General features: G+C 44.5%; 1 protein-coding gene across 3 annotated transcripts in view; it reads left to right on the top strand.

The window, feature by feature from the left end:
* Positions 1 to 22,446, top strand: part of EPHB2 (EPH receptor B2) — a 271,825-nt gene that overhangs the window by 79,808 nt on the left and 169,571 nt on the right. For all 3 annotated transcript variants that reach the window (XM_051988289.1, XM_051988290.1, XM_051988291.1), the window contains exon 3: positions 2,108 to 2,792. In XM_051988289.1, coding sequence (XP_051844249.1) covers positions 2,108 to 2,792 — 685 coding nt within the window. The remainder of the gene's footprint in view (positions 1 to 2,107; positions 2,793 to 22,446) is intronic.

Here is a 22,446-nt window from a genome sequence, read left to right as displayed (position 1 = left end):
ATGGGCGGAAGGGAAGCTTCCCAGCCGTGTGGTCTCGGGGGCGGGAGGCTCGGGGCTGGGGGCCACCTGACTGCGAGGTCCCTTCCCATGCCCTCGATTCAGGGCTGTCAGTGTCCTCAGGGGACGCCTCGCACTGTCACTTACCTTCATTTGACAAATAAAACCCCAAGGCCCAGAGAAATTAAGTCAGTGTCTGAGAGGCAGCATGGTCTGGTCAAGAAAACCTCAATTCAGCCTCAAATACTTATTAGCTGGGTGACCCTGGTCAAGTCCCTTAACCCTGTTCATCTCAATTTCCTCAATTGAAAAACAGGGATAATAATAGTAAATGCCTTTGATGTGAGACTCAGGTGAGGTCATGTTTGTAAAAACTATTTAGCTTGGCACATAGTAGGTTCTCTCTTTTTTTTAAAATAACTTTTTATTGATAGAACCCATGCCAGGGTAATTTTTTTACAGCATTATCCCTTGCATTCACTTCTGTTCCGATTTTTCCCCTCCCTCCCTCCACCCCCTCCCCCAGATGGCAAGCAGTCCTTTACATGTTGAATAGGTTACAGTATATCCTGGATACAATATATGTGTGCACACATAGTAGGTTCTCTATAAATGCTTGTTCTTTTCCATTCTGTTTCCAAAATCACAGAAGTAGGAATTTGCAGAATGAAAAATTGACTCCAGATCCTCCAGTTCCATATTCAGTGATCTTTCTATTGCTCTAGGTTCTAACATTCTGTGTTCCAAGAGCCCGCCCAGCTCTGACATCCTGTGTTCTAAGGCCCTCCCAGTTCTGACATTCTGGGTTCTAAGGGCCCTCCCAGCTCTGACATCCCAGGTTCTAAGGGCCTTCCCAGCTGTGACTTCCTGAGTTCTAAGGATTCTCCCAGCTCTGACATCCTGAGTTCTAAGGGCCCTCCCAGCTCTGACATCCTGGGTTCTAAGGGCCCTCCCAGCTCTGACATCCCGGGTTCTAAGGGCCCTCCCAGCTCTGACATTCCATATTCATATATCCCTAGCAATAGCCAAGATGTTAAGGATGATGCTTAGAGCCTACCTAAGAGTTCTATCTCCCATACAGCTCTGAATCTATTTATTAATTCAACTGTCATTTAAATTTTTAAAAATGTTTTTCACTTACACCTCATCTTTGTTTCCAAATATATCTTCTCCCCCACCCCCCATTTCTAAGAAGGAAGCTATGCCTTGTAATAAAGAATAAAAAAGACCCAGAAACAGCTTAGTAGAAATATATGACAATATATGCAGTATTCCACATCCGTAGTCCACCACTTTTTTGAGGAAGGAAAGGAGGCATATTTTCTCATCTTCTTTTTAGATTGAATCATCATAATAACACAAATTCAGTGCTGTTTTGTCTTTCTTTATTATGGTGTTGTAGTCGTTGAATATATGATTTCCTTGGTTCTTTCACTCTGCACCAATTCATGTAAGTCTTCCCATGATCCTTTGAATTCTTCATATATCAAATGTCCCCAAAGTCTTAGCTTAAAGGCTTAGCACTAAGGCTTTTGGGATACCTTGTACAGTTTCTTGTGGAACAGTAATATTCTATTTTTATTCACATATTCCAATTTGTTTAGCATCAATAATGGATGCTCACTTTTTTTCCCAGGTTTTCTCGTTTGTTTTTGTTTTGCTAGAAGGACAGAATATTTTAATGTACATGGGATTTTTCTTCCTGTCTTTGACCTCCTGGGGGTGTATATTTAGTAATGGGATCTCTGAGTGAAAGTCTGAACATTTTAGTCACTTTTTTATTCTGAGTTTAAATTGCTTTCCAAGATTTGCTGTTTATTAGGTACCTGAAGAACCCCATCGTCTAGCACAGAGGACCTCAAACTTTTTAAATAGGGGGCCAGTTCACTGTCCCTCAGACTGTTGGAGGGCCGGACTGTAGTAAAAACAAAAACTTTGTTCTGTGGGCCTTTAAAGAAAGAAACTTCCTAGCCCTGGGTGAGGGGATAAACATCCTCAGCAGCAGCATCTGGTCCGCGGCCGTAGTTTGAGGACCCCTGGTAGCAGCTCTATCGGTCCCCCCTCCCAGGTGTTAATTAACTTGATGTCCCCTTTTGTGTCCCCTGTGCAGTGGGAGGAGGTGAGCGGATACAATGAAAACATGAACACCATCCGAACCTATCAGGTGTGCAACGTCTTTGAGTCCAGTCAGAACAACTGGCTCCGCACCCGGTACATCCGGAGACGAGGCGCTCAGCGCATCCACGTGGAGATGAAGTTCTCCGTCCGGGACTGCAGCAGCATCCCTAACGTCCCTGGCTCCTGCAAGGAGACCTTCAACCTCTATTACTACGAAGCCGACTTTGACTCGGCCACCAAAACCTTTCCCAACTGGATGGAGAACCCCTGGGTCAAAGTGGATACGATCGCGGCGGACGAAAGCTTTTCCCAGGTGGATCTTGGGGGCAGGGTGATGAAAATTAACACGGAGGTTCGGAGCTTTGGGCCGGTCTCCAGGAACGGCTTCTACCTAGCCTTCCAAGACTATGGCGGCTGCATGTCGCTCATTGCCGTTCGCGTGTTCTACCGCAAGTGCCCCCGTGTGATCCAGAACGGGGCTGTCTTCCAGGAGACCCTGTCCGGGGCCGAGAGCACGTCTCTGGTGGCCGCCCGGGGCACCTGCATCCCAAATGCGGAAGAGGTCGACGTGCCCATTAAGCTCTACTGCAATGGGGACGGGGAATGGCTGGTGCCCATCGGGAGATGCATGTGCAAGGCCGGCTACGAATCTGTGGAGAACGGGACCATTTGCCGAGGTAACGGAATGCAGTTTTTGTTTGTTCCTGAATTAACTCTATTTTGCTGCCTCTAAAATGGGCTGGTTTTCGGTCTCTGGTGTGGGTTGATTCTCGGAGTGAGACAATTCTCATTCTGCTAGTGGTCTGATGGTGGGGACGAAGGAGAAAGGTTAAAATGGCTTTTTTCTGATGCCTCGGGATGTGATTCAGTAGCAGGAAGATTCCAGATTTCCAGTTCTAGTGCCCGCTGTTCCTCAGGACCCGGTGTAGGTGGTGGTTGATGGAAGGGTTGGGCCTCTGCTGTCTGTCAGGAAGCCCTCGCCCTTCAGGTGGTCCTGGGCAAGGGGATGCTTCCAGGTGGAAGTCTCCTTCGGCGTTCTGACTGAACATCGGCGTGCTGCGTACACTGTTGCACAGGCTCTGAGCACTATCACTCTGCATCAGTTTATATATCGTCTGTATCCGTCACATTCTTCATCTCCATACAGAGCAGAGATGTAATTCCATTATGTTCGGGTTCCACGCTTTGCTTAGCCATTTCCCATTCAGTAACAGCAACTTCATTTCTCAGTACATAACATGTGAAGGTGGAAGGGCCCAGAGAACACAGAATATCAGAGGGGAAGGTCCCTGCCCGATATCAGGCTTTTGTGTTCTACAGTTCCTTTCAATCTGCTGTTCTTTGTTCTAAGGTTCTCCCAGCTCTGACTTCCTAGGTTCTAAGGGCCCTCCCAGCTCTGACATCCTGGGTTCTAATGGTCCTCCCAGTCCTGATATTCTATATTCTACTGACCAACTCCTCTCTGACCTCCTGGGTTCTAAGGACCCTCCCTGCTGTAATATCCCATGTTCTAAGGTCCCTTTCTGCTCTGACATACTGCGTTCTAACATTCTTTGTTGTCAGCTCCCTTTTGCCTCTTGGCACTTTATAGTCTAAGATTCTGATGTTCTGTGACAATAATTTCTTGAATTTAATTTTTGTTCCCCCATTTAAAGGAATGAAAAGGGCAAGCCTGATGAGAGAGACAATACCAAGGGGAAATCGACAGCTAGTATCTCTTTTAACACCTGGTGCCTCCTAATCAAGGAAAATTGATTAGTCGTCTCTCCCCCCTTACCCCCAACTCGCATATTGGCCCAGAGTCCCCCTAGAGGGGCAGTTTCTGAGCCAGCTGTCCCTATGTGAGTGCCGATTGCTGACTATGAAGTGATTAATGAGCTAAGAGAGTGCAGAGCCACACAGCCCACTAGTGCAGCCTGTGAAACAGCTGCCCAGATGTGGGGCCTCCCAGAGCCTATGGCTAAAAAACAGACCCTATGACCTGACTTCCTCCCTCCCCATTCCCATCCCAACCTCTCACTCACTCACTCCTTCCTATTCCCTTTTCATTGATTTTATGATACTGGGAAGACCACAAAGGCATCCACACAGGTCCTTTTTCGTCATTGGAATTTTTGTTAACCAAATACTGGTCCATTTATATGTAGCCTTTTCAAGAACCTAAAGGCTTCCTGAGCTGAAAGGGGCTCACAAGGGCAGCGAAGTCTCTGCCTGTCTCCTGGCTGTTCCAGATCATTCTTTTATGAAATGTTATCATCAGAAGACCCTTTGAAGTCATAAAATGTGTGACTATGGGATGTGAGAGTTAAAAGGGCTGTAGAAGACAGAATATCAGTGCTGGAAACGACCTTAAGACAAAGAATTTTTTATTTAGAAAGGGAATGTGGAATATTAGAATCAGTAGGAATTTTAGAATGTGGAATGTTAAAATTTGGAGGAATCTTAGAAATTTCAGAACTGAAAAGACTTTAGAACGAAGAACATAAAAGGATGGAGCATAATTAAAGCAGGATATCGGAGCTGGGAGGTCCTTAGAACACAGATGTCAGGGCTGGGAGGGCCCTTAGAACCTGGGTTGTCAGAGCTCGTAAGGACTTTAGAATGTGGAACATTGAGTCTCAAAGACATTTTAGAACATAAAATATGGAGATGTAATTGTTAAAGTTACAAGAGAATTGAAAACACAGAATGCTAGGTATAGGCCATTAGATCTGACATCATTTTTGCAAATCATTTAGTGAAACCTCTCCTTTTCAAGATGAGAAAAAAGAATCATCATGAAAAGACTAACATTTACTTAAGATTTTAAGGTTTGTAAACACTTTCTTTTATATTAGCTCTTTTGATCCCCAAAATGGCCTTTTGTAACTTAAAACCTAGTTAGTCTCTATTCATTCCACTTAAATGGTCTTCCAGCCACATCTCCTGCCCTGGGGGGCCTCCCTACTTCATGCTAGAAGCTTCAACATGGTACATGGCAAGGCAGGCTGACACCCCCCTCGCTCCCCCCCATCACTGATGGACAAGGGCTTTTTTAGGGCCTGTGTGGGAATGTGGTGTAAATGACAGAACTCCAGGGACCTGGGGGATACGTCCCAGGAACATGTCCTATCGTGAAGCAAAAATAACTACTTTTTACTACCTTTGTGACTTTGGATAAGCCGTTTCCTGTCTTTTAGCCTCAGTTTCCTTCTCTGGAAAATGGTGGGGGGAGAATTGGTACAGATGATCTTGAAGATTTCCCAGTTCTAACAACTTTATAAACAGTCAGTCCTCTCTCTCTCCATCCTCATTCGACCTTTGTCTCCTCTTTCCCCTCCCACCTCACTGTATTATTTCCAAATTCCAGTCCTGCTGTGGAGGAATCACTCCTGGCTTAGGTCCTCTAGTGTAAGGAAGTCCAGCACTGGTTTCTGTGGGGCTTTAAGTACAACTGGAAATGTGGAAAGAGGTCTTTAGGTCAGCTCCTCTCAATCTCTTTCTCTTTCTCTCTGTATTCCTCTGTCTTTGTCTTTCTTTATTTCCTTCTCCCTTCCTCCCTCTCTTTTTCTTTCTGACTCCATCTCTGTGTGTCTCTTTCACTCTGTCTATTTCTCCCTCTTTCTTCCTCCTTTTCTCCCTCTCCCTCTCTCTTTCCTTCCTTCCCTCCCTCCCTCCGTCTCACTCCTTCCTTCCTTCTCTCTCTCTCTCTCTCTCTCTCTGTCTGTCTCTCTCTCTTTTCTCTCTCTCTCTCTTTCTCTTTTCCCTCCTTCCCCTTCCCATCCACTGTTTATCTGGGGTGGGGGTTGGGTATAGACATGGCTCTCCCTCCCTCCTCTCTTTCCCTTTCTTGTCTGTGTTTCTATCTCTCTAGCCTTCCTGTCTATGTTTTTGTCTGTCTCTCTCTGTATCTCAGTCTTTCTTTGATCCTCCCTCGTTCCATGTCTCTTCCTTCAGCTCTCTGTCTTTAGGTCTCTCCCATATGCAGCAGCGTCCCCCCCCCCCCCCCCAGCTGTGGGAGTCCTTCAGCCAGGGGCGCTCCATCCCTCTCCAGTCGTGAGCATCGGCTTCCTGACCTGCCTCTTCCGACAGCGAACCAGGAGCTATGATTGAGGAAAAACTGCCACAAGGCTGAGTGTCAAGATTCTATCAGAGCTAGGATGGGATTTCTTTATGTTTACCTTGGACAGAGAGAGGGGTTTGGGGCAGGACATGTGTTCATCCATAGACTGCGATTTAGATTTTTATATCTGTGAGCCTTTAGGTTCCTCTTCAGATTCTGTGTGTTTGTGTGTGTGTCCCTCTCTGTCTTTGTCTCTCTGTCTCTCTATGTCTGTCTGTCTCTCTCTGTGTGGGTATCTATCTCTGTCTGTCTCTGTCTGTCTGTCTCTATCTCCTTGTCTCTGTGTGTGTGTGTGTGTCTGTTTCTGTCTATTTCTGTTTCTCTCTGTCTCTCTCTCCCCCTTGTTATTCCCCCTGACTTCCCATTTTTTCCCCCTTCTGTTCCTTGCAGTCCACTCATCAGAGCTATGAAGGTTACTTCCCTTAGGCTTTGGTCTGTCTTTGCGCACACACACACACACACACACACACACACACACACACACACACATTTTCCATTTCCTTCCTCCAGTTCACCAAGGAACAGAGTGATCTAAAATTCTGTGTTCTAATGCTCTAGATTCTAAGAACCCTTCTAGCTTTTGCATCCTATGTTCTAAGAACTCTTCCAACGCCTACATTCCATTTTAAGAGACTTTGCAGCTCCAACATTCCAGCTCCCATCATGCCTTGCAAGCTCTGTTCGGCTTCAGTGTTCTATATTTGAAGAGTCTTCCAACATTCCGCATCCTGAGCTACCTGCCAGCTCTGGCAATCCTGCATCCTAAGAGCCCTTCCCAGTCTCGTATTTGATGTTCCCCACACTGAAGGTGGGGATGCAGGTCAGCCTGAGAGTGAGCCAGCTGACCCCGAGAGGGCGGGGAGGTAGAGAGGAGGCAAGTAGGAGCAGTCCAGTGGGAGGGCGGTGACCTCTTCCTCCCAGCTTATGTGCTTTTCCTAGAAATTTCTGCCCAGCCAGGCGTGGGAGAGTTATCAGTGGGCAGACAATCAGACGTTCCAGGAGGTCCCAGATGTTACTTTTAGGAAGGGGGAAGAGAGAGCCAGCAAAGTCAGGGAATTTCTAGTGAAGACAAAAAGTCATCCTCTCTTCCCACTTAGGACCATCTCAATTGTACCTGGGAGCCAGTTGGGATTTTAACAAATATTTAGTCCCATGTTAATGATCTGGGTCAGTGAATTTATTTTTTTTAATAACTGTTTTATATGTTTAGTTTCCTTTCCAATCATTTGTATTTTATTTTATGGACTTAAACCTGTGACTGTGAGAAGGGGTCCCAGGGCTTCACCAAGCTGCCTAAAGGGGGTTCATAAGACAAAAGACCTAAGAATTTTTGCTTTAAGGAATCCCTCTTTAACTTACCTGACCACCACCTTAGCCCAGGCCCTTATCACGTCTCCCTGCTGTTTACAACTTCTGGCATCCAGTCTTATCTCTCTCCAATCCATCTTCCATGTATCTGCCATTTTCATTTTTTCTAATACACAGTTCTAACCAGTTCACTCCTCTACTCAAGAATCTTCTATGGCTTCCTCTTCCTTCTAGGATAAAATGGTAACCTCTCTTTTATGTGCTTTAGCACATAAAGCATCCTCCATGGTCTTATGTCGGCCTTCCTTTCTGAACTCATTTCCGATTGTGAGGTGGTGCTATCCACTGGGCCTTGAGCCGAGTTCCAGTTTGTCCTCAGATTCTTCCTGCTGGGTGACCCTGGTGAATCACTTGATCTCTCTCTGCCTCGGTTTACTCATCTGTAAAAAGGGGGTCATAAAGGCAACCACTTCACAGTGTTGTCCTGAAGATCAAAAGGGATATTTGTAAAGGGCTGATAACAGTGCCAGACACATAATAGGTGCTTTACAAATGTGTCCCTTCCCCAGATTGAATGTAAATAGCAATCATTTTTGCTTTGGCTGGAAACCCTGAGGGTCTTCCCCTCCCAGATTGACTCATTCCTTTTTTATTTATTTAGATATTTTTCGGACTAGGTGAAAGAGGAGATTCTTTGCCTTAATTGCCACCTAGTCTTAATCACTGAATGTGAGCAGCTTCAGTCAAACTGAGACTTGTTGAAGACCTGGGTTTAAAAAGGCCCAGGTCTCCCATTTCATCCAGGACCATCTCCAGCCATTCAGATCTATGTGTGGCCCCTGGAGGGGAAAGTGAGGCAGGTGCCCTTGCCCAGCTCTCCTTCACTTAAATCTAATTCACTTGCATGTTATGTCATCCCCACCCTGATGTCAGGGTCTTCTAGAGACAAAGAATAAACAACAACAACCAGATGTACGTTCCTGCCTTTGTCCAGGTGATTGCCCATGTCAGGAAGCATCTCTTACACCATTTTCCTTTTCCTGACCCATAATGGTAGTTGCTTTGTGTGCTCTTGTCTGTCCACAAGTCGGCACAGAGTAGATGCTTAATAAATGCTTATTGGCTGACTAATTAAATAGTTGAGAGAAGAAATGTAGAACCCAGGAGATGAGAGCTGGGAGGGCCCTTAGAGCCCAAGAGGTGAGAGCTGGGAGGGGCCTTAGAACCCAAGAGGTCAGAGCTGGGAGGGCCCTTAGAGCCCAAGAGGTGAGAGCTGGGAGGGGCCTTAGAACCCAAGAGGTCAGAGCTGGGAGGGCCCTTAGAACCCAGGATGTCAGAGCTGGGAGGGCCCTTAGAACCCAGGATGTCAGAGCTGGGAGGGCCCTTAGAACCCAGGAATTCAGAGCTGGGAGGGCCCTTAGAACCCAGGAGGTCAGAGATGGGAGGGCCCTTAGAACCCGGGAATTCAGAGCTGGGAGGGCCCTTAGAACCCAGGAAGTCAGAACTGGGAGGGCTCTTAGAGCCCAGGAGGTGAGAGCTGGGAGAGCCCTTAGAACCCCGGAGTTCAGAGCTGGGAGGGCCCTTAGAACCCAGGAGGTCAGAGCTGGGAGGGCCCTTAGAACCCAGGAGCTCAGAGCTGGGAAGGCCCTTAGAACCCAGGAGTTCAGAGCTGGGAGGGCCCTTAGAGCCCGGGAGGTCAGAGCTGGGAGGGCCCTTAGAACCCAGGAGGGCAGAGCTGGGAGGGCCCTTAGAACCCGGGAGGTCAGAGCTGGGAGGGCCCTTAGAACCCAGGAGGTCAGAGCTGGGAGGGGCCTTAGAACCCAAGAGGTCAGAGCTGGGAGGGCCCTTAGAACCCGGGATGTCAGAGCTGGGAGGGCCCTTAGAACCCAGAATGTCAAAATTGGGGGCGGGGTGCCTAATGGCATGAAGTTGTTAACTAGAAAGGGTCTGCTCTATAGAAGCTTTCATATCTTTACACAAAGAAATCCAGGTCTGAAAGCAGACCCTCCCAGTATTAGCCAGTCTTGCTTGACCCTCAGGGCATCAAACCCAGCCTGTTCAGTATGTTGGGCACTTAGATACCAATTTTCCCCTCTGTCCCTGAGGAGCTGAGCTCCCTAAGAAGTCCTCATGTGATCCCTGCATACTTGACCCCAGCTTGTCCCTGCCTTCCAAAATTGAGTAGTGAGCTGGGCCTCCCTCTGCAACCAGGCCCTGGGAAGAGAACTAAATCATAGAATTTATAGCTGGAAGGGACCCCAGAGATGTTATTTAACCCCATCATTTTACAAATAGGGAAATTGAAGCTCAGAGAGTTGAGTGTCTCACCCAGCAGAGTTAGAATCAGAGTCAGATTTTGCATCTAACCAGAGTCTAGTGCTGTTCCTACAAGGAAGAGTAGCCTATGTTTATTGCCTCTAATTCTGTATCACCCATGATTCATTGCTTAAGTCCTTGCCGTGTGATGCCTGGTTCTATTGCAGTGCTGTAAATATTCAGAATAAGTGACCTCTGGGGCAGCCAGGTGGCCCAGTGGGTAGAGCCCCAGCCCTGAAGTCAGGAGGATCTGAGTTCAAATCTGGTCTCAGACACTAGACACTTAATATTTCCTAGCTGTGTGACCCTGGGCAAGTCACTTAATCCCAATTGCCTCAGGAAAAAAAGAAAAAGAAATAAGTGACCTCTTACCCTTCAAGTTCAATGGTTTTTCCTCAAGACTCATGCTCTTTGACCTTTCTGTGGCTTTCCATAACACTGACCACTGTCTTTTCCTGCATATTTTCCTTGCTCTGACTTCCGTGGTCATCTTGATCATCCCTCAGTGACCTTTGCTGGCCAATGACCTCCAGCCCTGAAGGCTAGTTGTCTTCCAAAGACCCACACTAGCCTTCACGTTTTCTCTATCCTTCAATTGTTATCTCTAGGCAGATGGGTTATTGTCAGTTCTGTCCAGCCCAAATATCCACTCTGGACCTTGGTCTTGTGTCTTTTTATTACCTTGTGGACAATGACGCCACCCGGAAACTCAACATGTCTAAAATTGATCTCATCACCTTCCTCCCACCCCTACGCCTAAACCTGCCCAATTTCCCATGTTCATCATTTCTATAGAAATAATCACCCTTCCTTTCAATCACCCAAGCCTTAAAAGATCAAAATCATCAGTGACTCTTCCTTTTTCTTCATTCTGCCCTCTGCCAAGTCCTGTTCACGGCACTTCCACAACACCATTAGCCATCCCTTTCTCTCCCTTCACACAGACACCACCTCCATTTAAGACGTCAGCACATCTCGCCAAAACTGTTGTCTTGATCAAGTCAAAAAATGTTCATTTTTTAAATAGTATTTTTTTCTAATTACATGCAAAGATAGTTTTCAACATTCACTTTTTAGGAGATTCTGAGTCCAAAATTTTCTCCTTTCTTCCCTCCCCAACCCCTCTCCAAGACAGGAAGCAACAGAATATGGGTTATACATGTACAGTCACACAAAACATATGTCCACATTAGTTAGTCAACAAGCATTTATTAAATGCTTCCAGTATACCAGGTATTGTGCTAAGAACCAGGGATCCAAGGAAAAGCAAAAAAAAAAAAAAAAAAAGCTCCTACCCTCAAAGAGTTTTAGTTCTAATGAGGAAGCCAACATGCAAATGATTCCCTACAAACAAGCTAAGTACAGTCTCCTAATCGGTCTCTTTCTGCTTCCTGCCTCTCCCGCCCCAAACCATCCTTCATACAGCTGGCAAAATCATCTTTTTTAGGCACAACTCTGACATCAACACTCCCAAACTCAAAAACCTTCGGTGGTTCCCTATTGTCAACAGCAATTTGTTCTCAAAGTGTGGTCCTTGAGACCCTTTCAGGAGTAAGGTAAAAAATATTTTCATAATACTCCTAAGATGTTTTTATTACTAATACTGTAACATGAACTTAAAGCTCTTTGTGAAGTCCTCCATGATTGCATATATCTCAAGGGACCCTGAGACCAAAAAATTTGAGAACCATTCTCCTTCTCTAGTTCATTTTATAGTGGAGGAAACTGAGGCAAACAAAATTAAGTGACTAACCCAGGGTTACCCAGCTAGTAAAACCAAAAACTTTTGAGAGTCATTTTCCTTCTCTAGCTCATTTTACTGATGAGGGAACTGAGGCAAATAGGATAAAGTAAATCAGCTAGGTAGTAAGACCAAAAAATTTGAATCATTTTTCTTCTTCAACTCATTTTACAGATGGGAAAACCGAGGCAAACAGGGTAAAATGAATTGCCCAGCTAGTAAGAACAAAAATTTTGAGTCATTTTCCTTCTTCAGCTCATTTTACAGAAGAAGAAACTGAGACAAAGGGGATTAAGTGACTAGCTCAGGGTCACCCAACCAATTCAGTATCTGAGAATAGATTTGAATTCAGCTCTCCTTGACTCTAGGCCTGAGCTTCTATTCCCTTATCCATCCAGCTGCCCTTTGAGAGCCATTGGTTTATAAGAGAAAATCCTAACTCCATAGCTTGGTATTCAAGATCCCCTGCACTCTGGTTTCAACCTGTATTCAAAGCCTTAGTTTAGGTTACTCCCTTCACATACTCTTGGGCTTTCTCCTACCCAGATGGACTCCTATTTATCCCTGGGCTTGACCATCTCCTCCTGAGCTATCTCATACCCAGATGGACTCCTATTTATCCCCTGGGCTTGATCATCTTCCCCTGGGCTGTTTTACCCAGATGGACTCCTATTTATCCCTAGGCTTGACCATCTCCTCCTGGGCTATCTCCTACCCAGATGGACTCCTATTTATCCCTGAGCTTGACCATCTCCTCCTGGGCTATCTCCTACCCAGATGGACTCCTATTTATCCCTGGACTTGATCATCTCCCCCTGGGCTATCTCCTACCCAGATGGACCCCTATTTCTCCCTGGGCTTGACCTTATCTCCCTGCTCTGCACATTTGCACATTCCCCCAGGTTGCCTTCTTGAATCATCTAAGCTCCAACTTCTCCATGAAGTCTCCCCTGACTAACACGCCCAACCCCCAAATCCCAGCTAAATGTGACCTTTCCCTGTGCATGTTTTCCTAGACTACTTTCAGAGAAAGTAGCCTTTACTGGCCCCCTTTACTTCCTACTTTGTATTATTCAAAGTACTGTGCTGGGCCCTGGAAATACAAAATTAAAAAATAAATAACAGTGTCTTTTGCTTCCAGGGAGCTTGCCTATGTATATTTTGTATCGCCTCCAACAGAATGACATTCTTGGAAAGCTGCAGTTGAATCCCTGCTGTCTTCATAACCTTGGTACCCAGAGCATAGAACTGCAAATTTAGACTCGGAATCCAGATCCCTCATTTCACGGCTGGGGAAACTGAGGCATAGAACAATTAATTGACTGGATCAGAGTCACTCAGCTAGCAGTATTTAAGAGGCTGCAAGCCCTCAATTAACTTGAATTCAATTTCCACTCCATCTCCATGTCTCAGACACTTTGCTTTTCAGAATTCAGCTTGCAAATTTGTAAAATGAGATGGTTGCATTTGACACTCCCCGGGTACCCTTTTAGGTGGAGACAAGCAGCTCCTCTTTACTCGCATAGAGAGGAGAGGGGAACAGTGAGGGAGAGGGAGGAACCTGGAAGGAAATCCAGTCCCTGAAAGCAAGTGACACAGTCCAAGTTGGAAAGGCTGGCTCGTTAATAGATTTTAACGAGAGCTTCCCCATTGCCTCCGTGCCCTCCAAATACAGCCATAAATAGTTGGGGAAGGTTCCCAGTTCTTCTCTCCACTGGGCTTTTCAGCTGCTGCAGAAAGCCAGGGATCTGGAGGGAAAGAGGGGGGCTATTTATTGAGGACATTTATGCATTTCAACAGTTTAAGCTATTCTGAGCTGGTAACACAACAGGATTTGGAAGCAGTTAACCAGGGAAGGGGGAGGGGGGGTGCAGCTGGAATAGCCAGGACTTCACTAGGGCCCCAGCCCCAGGAAGGACTCACTTCTGCCCTGCCTTCCCAAAGTCCCTTTTGTTCATCCCTGTCACTCAAGAGCTCACTTGTGATACTTTTCTCATTTCTCATAATTAACTCCATCATGCTGCTGCCTTGTACAGATCCAATTCTCTGCTTCCTAATGAAAAGTTTCTTTTACCTTGCTCCTATTTCAGATCCAATAGTAGTTGGAAGAGACCTTAGAGGTTCTCAGTCCAAACTCCTTTTTACTTACGAGACAACCAAGTCCTAGGAAAGTGAAGGTCACACAGGGAGCAAATATTAGCAGACTGAGGATCTTACCAGTGTTGCTCTGATGCCAAAGTGGGGATCTTACCATTGCACCACAAAAATCTCATCTTTTATAGCTCCCGTCTCTTTGGTGAATAAAAGTTTACCTAATAGTTTCTTCATAATAGCTTTGTGAGAGCCTTTTTATAGAGGAGGAAACTGAGGTCCATCATAATATAACATATATATAATTATAATATATAAAACACCATAATATATAATAATATATATCTATATTTATATCTACATATGTAATGTTATATATCATATATAATGTACTATGTCTACATATATACTGTATTATATCTACATATATAATGTTATATGTTTATATATTATATCTGTATATAATTATATATTATATGAAATATCATATCTAATATATAATGTTACATGTTAGCTATATAGTCTACCTACACAAAATGTCATATATTATACATATAACATGCATGTAATTTAAACATATACATGAATTCAGCGATGTAGTACATACATATAATATACATGAAATATACAATGCAATATATACATACGATATAATATGACTACAATTTAGTACCTGACAATTATATAGTAGCTGAAATTGTGTAATTCACTTTTAATTTACTTTTTACATTATATGTAACATATAACATATATATAAGATATAACATTATGTATGTAGATTTAATGCATTATATATAATATTTAATATTATATATGTAAATGTAATGCTTTATATATAAATATGACATTATTTGTGTAGATATAATGTATAACATGTAGATTATGATATATAACATATATCATATTATAGCATGATTTTATATATATTATGTTTTTATATATTTTTGTTTTTATTTTTAGTAGTACTTTATTTTTCCAAATACTTGCAAAGATAGTTCACAACATTTACCTTTGCAAAATCTTATGTTCCAAAATTTTCTCCCTCCCCTCCCCAAGACAGCATGAAATCCAATACAGGTTAAACATGTGCAATTCTTCTAAATATATTTCCATATTCACCATCCAGCACAAGAAAAAGGTATGATGCATTTTATGAACATTACTCCAATGCAAAGGATAGAGATTACCAGCCTCCCTAGGATAAGCCCTCATCATGTGGTAGCTGGATGGTCCTAGTATTCTCCTGGAGGTCTCTTTGACTTGTCTCATTCCCCTTCGACCCCGTTCTCAGCTCAGCTGCCAAAGTGATTTTCCTAAATCGCCGAGTGGATCACATCAAAACTTCCTCCATTCAGTCCAGTTTGGGAAACTCCAGGGACTCGTCACCTTCCGGATCAAACATGAACTCCTCTGCCTGGCCCTTAAGGCCTTTCCCAACTTGGCTCCTTCCTGACTTTCTAGTCTTCTTATACTTTACCCTCCTTGTCCTGTGATGCAGGCGCACCGGCCAGCTTGGATGTTCCAGCTCCCCACGTCCCCCACGCCCGGACGACTTCTCCCATTTCACTTCTAACTGCCTTTGGGACTCCATTCCTATCCTCCTTCTGCAGGAGGTCTTTCTCTGTGGGTCTCCTCCCTTCCAAAGTCCCTCCCCTCTGAGATTGCTTTCCACTGACACCGGCTCTATGGCTTGTATGGGTATGGCTGTGTGCAGCTCGCCTCCCCAGTAGTGTGAGGGCCTTGAGAGCTGGGACCCTCCCTTTGTATCCTCAGTACTTAGCCCAGTGCCTAGCACTGTATGAATGTTTGTTGATTGACTATCTTTACATCAGCACAGAAAAGATCCATGAGTGTGTGTGTGTGTATATATGTATACATATATATATATATATATATATATATATATATATATATATATATTTTTTTTTTTTTTTGAGGGAAGGAGGAAGGAAAGAAGGGAGAGAGGGATGAAGGAAGGAAGGAAAGTAGGGAGGGAGGGAGAAAGGGAAGAAGGAAGGGAGAGAAGAAGGAGGGAGAGAAGTAAGAAGAGAAGAAGGAAAGGAAGGAAGGAAGAAATGAAAAGGAAAAGGGAAGGAGGGAGAGAGGAAGATAAGTATTAGCTACTGGATACTCTGTGTAGTCAAAGAACTTTACAAGTATTATCTTCTTTGATCTTTACAACAATGCTGAGGTGGAGGTGGCGTAGGTATCTCATTTTACAGTTAAGGAAACTGAAGCGATATTAAGTGACTTATCCAGGATCACACAGCTACTGTCCTCAGACACATTTGAACCCAGCACTCCGTCTGCTTCCCTGACTGTGGCTTAACAGGTAAGTCCAAGAGAGTGACCTGAAGCAGTAACATATGAAATGGCTTGCCTTGGGAGACCCAGCTAATAAGGGTTATAGGTGAGACTTGACCCGGGCTTTTCTGATTCCCAAAGCTGACATTTGTCTCTTGTACTGTTTCTCCATCTCTAGACTTACTGTTTGAAGCGTCTTAGGGAGGGGGAGCTTTAACCAGAGAGAGTGTACCTCTCACCCAAGCAGTTAATGATGGAGTCCAGGCAGGAACCTTGAGCTTCCCAATCTTTCCTTCCAGGTGCAGTGCTCTTTCTGTCTCTCTGTCTTTGTTTTTTGTCTCTGTCTCTGTCTATTTTCTTTGTGTGTGTCTCTGTATTTCTTTATCTATTCTCTATCTCTGTTTCTCTGTATTTATTTATTCTCTCTGTCTCTGTCAGTTCTCTCTCCCTCTCTCCCTTCCTCCTCCCCCCCACCACCCATCACTTCTATATGTGTGTGGGTAGCTCTCTTTCTCTGTGTCTCTCTGTCACATCTCTATATCTCTGTATGTCTGTCTGTCTCTCTCTCTCTGTGTCTCTCTTTCTCTGTCTCTGTCTCTCTGTTTCTCTCTTTCTGTTTGCCTGTGTCTCTCTGTTATTGCGCTCTCTCTCTCTCTCTCTCTCTCTCTCTCTCTCTCTCTCTCTCTCTCTCTCCCTCTCCCTCCCTCCCTTTCTCTTCCTTCCCCTGCACCACACTGTTTTCAGAAGCCAGGGAAGTGAACAATCCCCCTGGTAGGGATCTCTGCTGTCTCTGAGATTAGGTGGATTTGCTTCGGGGCTTAACGACTCCAGAACAGCTCATGTTTTATATAGTGTTTTACAGTTTACAAATCACTTTGCCTGTGTACTCATTTGACTAAAAGTTGCTACTCCTCAATGAGAACAGAAAAGCAGGCATCAAACTGTTTGGATTACAGCTGGTCTTGGAATCAAATTAATTCTTGTCTTTTGTTTCTTACGCACTGAGTGACCCTGGTCAAATCACTTAACTTTCTCATCTGTTAAATGGGATCACTGTTAGTAGCACCTTCCTTGCAGGATTGTTGGAAAGATCCAATAAGATGACAAACGGAAATGCCTTTTTCAAACCTTGAAGTGCTATCTAGGGTGTCCCAAAAGTCTTAGTGCCGTTTGAGCTCTTCCCCCCTCCTTGCCCTGAATGGCTACGTGTGGGTTACTTGAAATAATGGGTGTAGAGGCTTTCTGCAGGATTATCGAATTCTATAGAAATGGGAGCTATTATTGTTCCCATTATTAGTAGCATTTATTATGTAGCCTGCCCGGGGTCGATGGGAGAGTTAGAGGCAGATGTTAGAAACCAAGGCCTCCCTGTGTTTGAGCTAAGATTTCTTCCCAGCCTCGTCCTCCGCAGTTTGACTTAAGTGTTATTTAAATGAGTGTTTGTCTCTCTTAGGAAAGAGAGTGTGTGGCTGTGTATGTCTGTGGGTGTGAATGTGTTTGTGACAGCCATGCAAATTAACCCTTGCCCGGGACCCAAGGCCTGAAAGAACTGGAGCTGTGCTAGGTGGTGGGGCCAGGAGCTTGGGGAACCTTGGGCCTTTGCCTGAGGGAGCCTGAAGAGTCTTGGACTTTTCTCAAAAGAGGGTCTTCACATCCCCTGTCTTCCCTGATCGTCACAGATTTTTTAATTACCAGACATATTTGCATAGCATGCATATTCACCGGGCTTTCCCACCCATCAAAGAAGCCCCCAAACATTTCCATAAACACTGGACTTTTAAAAAAAAATTAAAAATTAATTATTTGTTTTACAAATACTGTTATTCTACAGTTTGGTGTAGATGGCAATAGCATTAACTACTGTGGTAGGGTAGATAGCTGATCCCAGAGTGAAGAAAAACCGGAAAAGCTAGGGTACCTGCCTCAGCAAAACTGAAATGAAAGAATAAATGTAAAGTATTAAGCAATTTATAATTATGCTTAATATTTTAAATATCAGGAAAGGGAGACACAAAGGAGTTGTCACTTGTTTAAGGTCACAGCCTCTGACACTTACTGGTATATCACTAAACTTCTCAATATTTTTGGCAACTCTCTAAGACTAAAAGTTGCCTGCCTACCTGTCCTGGGAGAGGGCCCCACCTGGAGGGAGCTCCTTACATCACTAAAATTAGAAGTCTGGTTTTTAAAAACAGTAGGAGTAGTAGGAGTAGTAATAGTAATAGTAGTAGTAGTAGCAGTAGTGATAGGGGTAGTAGTCATAGTAATAGTAGTAGTGGTATTAGTGGTAGGGGTAGTCGTCATAGTAATAGTAGTAGTAGTAGTGGTGGTGGTGGTAGTAGTCATAGTAGTAGTGGTAGTAGTAGTAAATGTAGTAGTAGTAGTAATGGTAATAGTAATAGTAGTAGGGGTAGTAGTCATAGTAATAGTAATAGTGGTATTAGTGGTAGGGGTAGTAGTCATAGTAATAGTAGTAGTAGTAGTAACGGTAATAGTAGTAGTGGTAGTAGTAGTAGGGGTAGTAATCATACTAATAGTAATAGTAGTAGTGGTAGGAGTAGGGGTAGTAATCACAGTAATAGTAGTAGGGGTAGGGGTAGGGGTAGTAGTCATAGTAATAGTAGTAGTAGTAGTAGTAACAGTAATAGTAATAGTAGTAGTGGTAGTAGTAGTAGGGGTAGTAGTCATACTAATAGTAATAATAGTAGTGGTAGGGGTAGGGATAATAATCACAGTAATAGTAGTAGGGGTAGGGGTAGCAATCACAGTAATAGTAGTAGGGGTAGGGCTAGGGGTAGTAGTCATAGTAATAGTAGTAGTAGCAGTAATTATCATAGCAGTAGTGGTTGTAGACATAATAGTCGTAGTTGTTATTGTTGTTATCATCATAGTAGTAGAAGCAGAAGGATATAAAGTAATTTTCCCAAAGTGCAAGTCTGACCTTGTCAGCTCCCCACCCCCAATAAATTCCAATGACTTCCCATTGCCTCCAGGCTCAAGTGCAAAATGCTCTGATTGCCATTGAAAGCCAGTCCCAACCTCCTCCTGATTTTCTGGTCATCTCACACCTGGCTTGTTCTTCGATCCAGTGACACTCCATGAAGAAGACCCTCCTTCTCTCAGCTCCAGACATTTTCTCTGGCCACTTCTCCCCTTCCCCCCAATCCTGGAATGTTTAACCTCTTTGGCTTCCTTTCAAGTCCCAACTAAAAGCCCATGACAGAAAGTCTTCCTCCACCCCTCTTAATTCCAGTGCCTTCCCTCTTGTCATCATTTCCTACTTATCCTATCTGGAGCTTGTTTGTATATATTTGTTCCCTTATTGTCTCTCCTATTTGATTGTGAGTTCCTCAAGTTCAGGGACTGTCTTTTGCCTCCTTTTATTATCTCAGTATATAGCACAATGTCTGGCACATAGGAGATACTTATTGAATGTTTATTTGATTAACTGATTTTATTCTCTAGATGGTTGTTTCAGGCTCTTTCATAATGATGATGATGATGATGATCATCATCATCATCATCATCATCATCTTGGGACTTCAGTTTGCCCATCTGTAAAATGGGGGCTTATGTCATCCCCTTCTGACTGTGAGGAACCTGAGGAGGTATTTCCTGCATTCCCTAAAGGCCAGATTGGCAGAGACTAGTTTAAAGCTGAGTAAGGCTAGGAAGAGGGAGGGTCATAAGGAAGTCTACCATTTGCTTCGTCTCTTCCACTCCGTTGGTTCTCAGGAGTGGTGTTCTTGTGGTCTCCCTGCAGCCCTCGCCCCATTCCTTGGGGCTTCTGTAACATTTCACCTTCAGGGTGATGATGGTGATGATGATACACTCAGGAACCCAATGTGACTGGTGGGTTGGGCTGCTGCTATTTGGACAGATGTTTTCCACATATGGAGGATGAGCTTCGATTCTCTCCCTGCAATTTTCCTAGAATCATAAAATTTTTTATACCTAGGAGGGACCTTGAAGATCATCAGTCAGTCCCCTTTATAATGATCTCATATGGTAACAGACAGATTATTTCCTCATGGTGAATTACTTACTGTGGTGGAAAGGGCACGGGCATGCTCTTTTGGGTCCAAATTTTCACCCTGCTACTTAATAACTTCTGTGACCTTGGACTTCTTTTTCTGAACCTCATTTTCTTCATTTATAAAAAGAGGGAGTTCATTGATCTTTAAGTTTTCTTCCAGCTCTAAATTCTACGATCCCATGTAATAAGCACAAGGTTATCTGCCTATTGCAAATTGATTCTTCCATGTAGAATGGTCCAGAACCAGAAGTGGTTTAGTATTTCCCTTTCATTTTTCAGATTGTGCTCAGAAATGCCTTCAGTATCACCCAGGCTCTAAACCTTCCTATTAGTATCTGATAGGCTCTATTTTTCCAATGCTTCATAGTACACCTTAGATAATTAGAGAATAAATTTGATAATTGTGGTAATAGAGTGTCAGAGTAACAAAATGTCAGAGCTGAAAGGGCCCTTAGTACACAAAATGTCAGAAAGAAGAGGAATCTTAAAATACAGAATGCCAAATCTGGGAGGAACCTTAGAACATAGAATTTCAGAACAGGAACGATCTTATAGAAAGCATATAGAATAGTGAAAAAAGCATTGGCTCTGTAGTCAGAAGATTCAGGTTTTAATTCTACCTTCACCACTAACTCTTTTCTTAGATCTGAAAGAATGAGTCATTTTCTTTTTTTAAGTCTCAATTGTCTCATATGCAAAATGAGAATAAACACACTTCTATCCTTTCTCATCTTGAGGAACATTGCATGATATGGGAAAGCCCCTTAGACATAAAGTTTTATTGTCATCTAGACTCACTCCTTCACTGTAAGAAATTAGAAACTGAAACCCAGAAGAAGGAAGAAAGTGACTTGCTCAGGTTCACACAGTGGTAGAGTTAAAGGAAGGAATCCAGGTCATAAGATCAAAAAGATTTTAAACTGAAAGAGACTTTGAGCGGCCATAGTGGAATAAATAGTGGAATTGGAATCTGGAAGATTTATGGTCAGTTACTCCTGCCTCTCATCCTTACTAACAGTGTGACCTCTCCTCTCTAAGTCTCAGTTCCCTCATTTGTGATGTGAGAATAATAATACACATCACTGTCTCACATGAATTGTTGTGAAACGCAGATGGGATAGACTACGTAAAGCTCTATGCAGACTTTAAGAGTGTTATGGAAGTGTCCATTTTTACTGTTTCCAAGATGAAAATTTGGATATTGAATAGGTTTAAATAATTTATCTAAGGTGACCCAGGTGTGTTTTGACTCTCCTGACTCTTCCCCAGCACCTTGCCTTGAGGAAGTGGAACACAGGAAAGCTACTGAGCAACAAGGTGGGGAATATGGAGCCTACCTTGGGACAGCAGGAGTGGGAAACATGGAGCGTACCTTGGGGCAGCAGGAGCGGGAAACATGGGGCTTACCGTGGGGCAGCAGGAGCGGGAAACATGGAGCTTACCATGGGGCAACCGGAGTGGGAAACATGGAGCTTACCGTGGGACAGCAGGAGTGGGAAACATGGAGCTTACCGTGGGGCAACCGGAGTGGGAAACATGGAGCCTACCATGGGGCAGCAGGAGCGGGAAACATGGAGCTTACCATGGGGCAACCGGAGTGGGAAACATGGAGCTTACCGTGGGGCAACCGGAGTGGGAAACATGGAGCTTACCGTGGGGCAACCGGAGTGGGAAACATGGAGCTTACCGTGGGACAGCAGGAGTGGGAAACATGGAGCTTACCATGGGGCAACCGGAGTGGGAAACATGGAGCTTACCATGGGACAGCAGGAGTGGGAAACATGGAGCTTACCATGGGGCAACCGGAGTGGGAAACATGGAGCTTACCGTGGGGCAACCGGAGTGGGAAACATGGAGCTTACCATGGGACAGCAGGAGTGGGAAACATGGAGCTTACCATGGGGCAACCGGAGTGGGAAACATGGAGCTTACCGTGGGACAGCAGGAGTGGGAAACATAGAGCTTACCATGGGGCAACCGGAGTGGGAAACATGGAGCTTACCGTGGGACAGCAGGAGTGGGAAACATGGAGCTTACCGTGGGACAGCAGGAGTGGGAAACATGGAGCTTACCATGGGGCAACTGGAGTGGGAAACATGGAGCTTACCATGGGGCAACCGGAGTGGGAAACATGGAGCTTACCGTGGGGCAACCGGAGTGGGAAACATGGAGCTTACCGTGGGGCAACCGGAGTGGGAAACATGGAGCTTACCGTGGGACAGCAGGAGTGGGAAACATGGAGCTTACCATGGGGCAACCGGAGTGGGAAACATGGAACTTACCGTGGGACAGCAGGAGTGGGAAACATGGAGCCTACCATGGGGCAGCAGGAATGGGAAACATGGAGCTTACCATGGGGCAACCGGAGTGGGAAACATGGAGCTTACCGTGGGACAGCAGGAGTGGGAAACATGGAGCCTACTATGGGGCAAC

This window comes from Antechinus flavipes, chromosome 3 (assembly GCF_016432865.1).
Source record: "Antechinus flavipes isolate AdamAnt ecotype Samford, QLD, Australia chromosome 3, AdamAnt_v2, whole genome shotgun sequence".
NCBI lineage: Eukaryota > Metazoa > Chordata > Mammalia > Dasyuromorphia > Dasyuridae > Antechinus > Antechinus flavipes.
The sequence above is the reverse complement of the archived record's forward strand: the minus strand, read 5'-3'. Positions and strand labels throughout refer to the sequence as shown.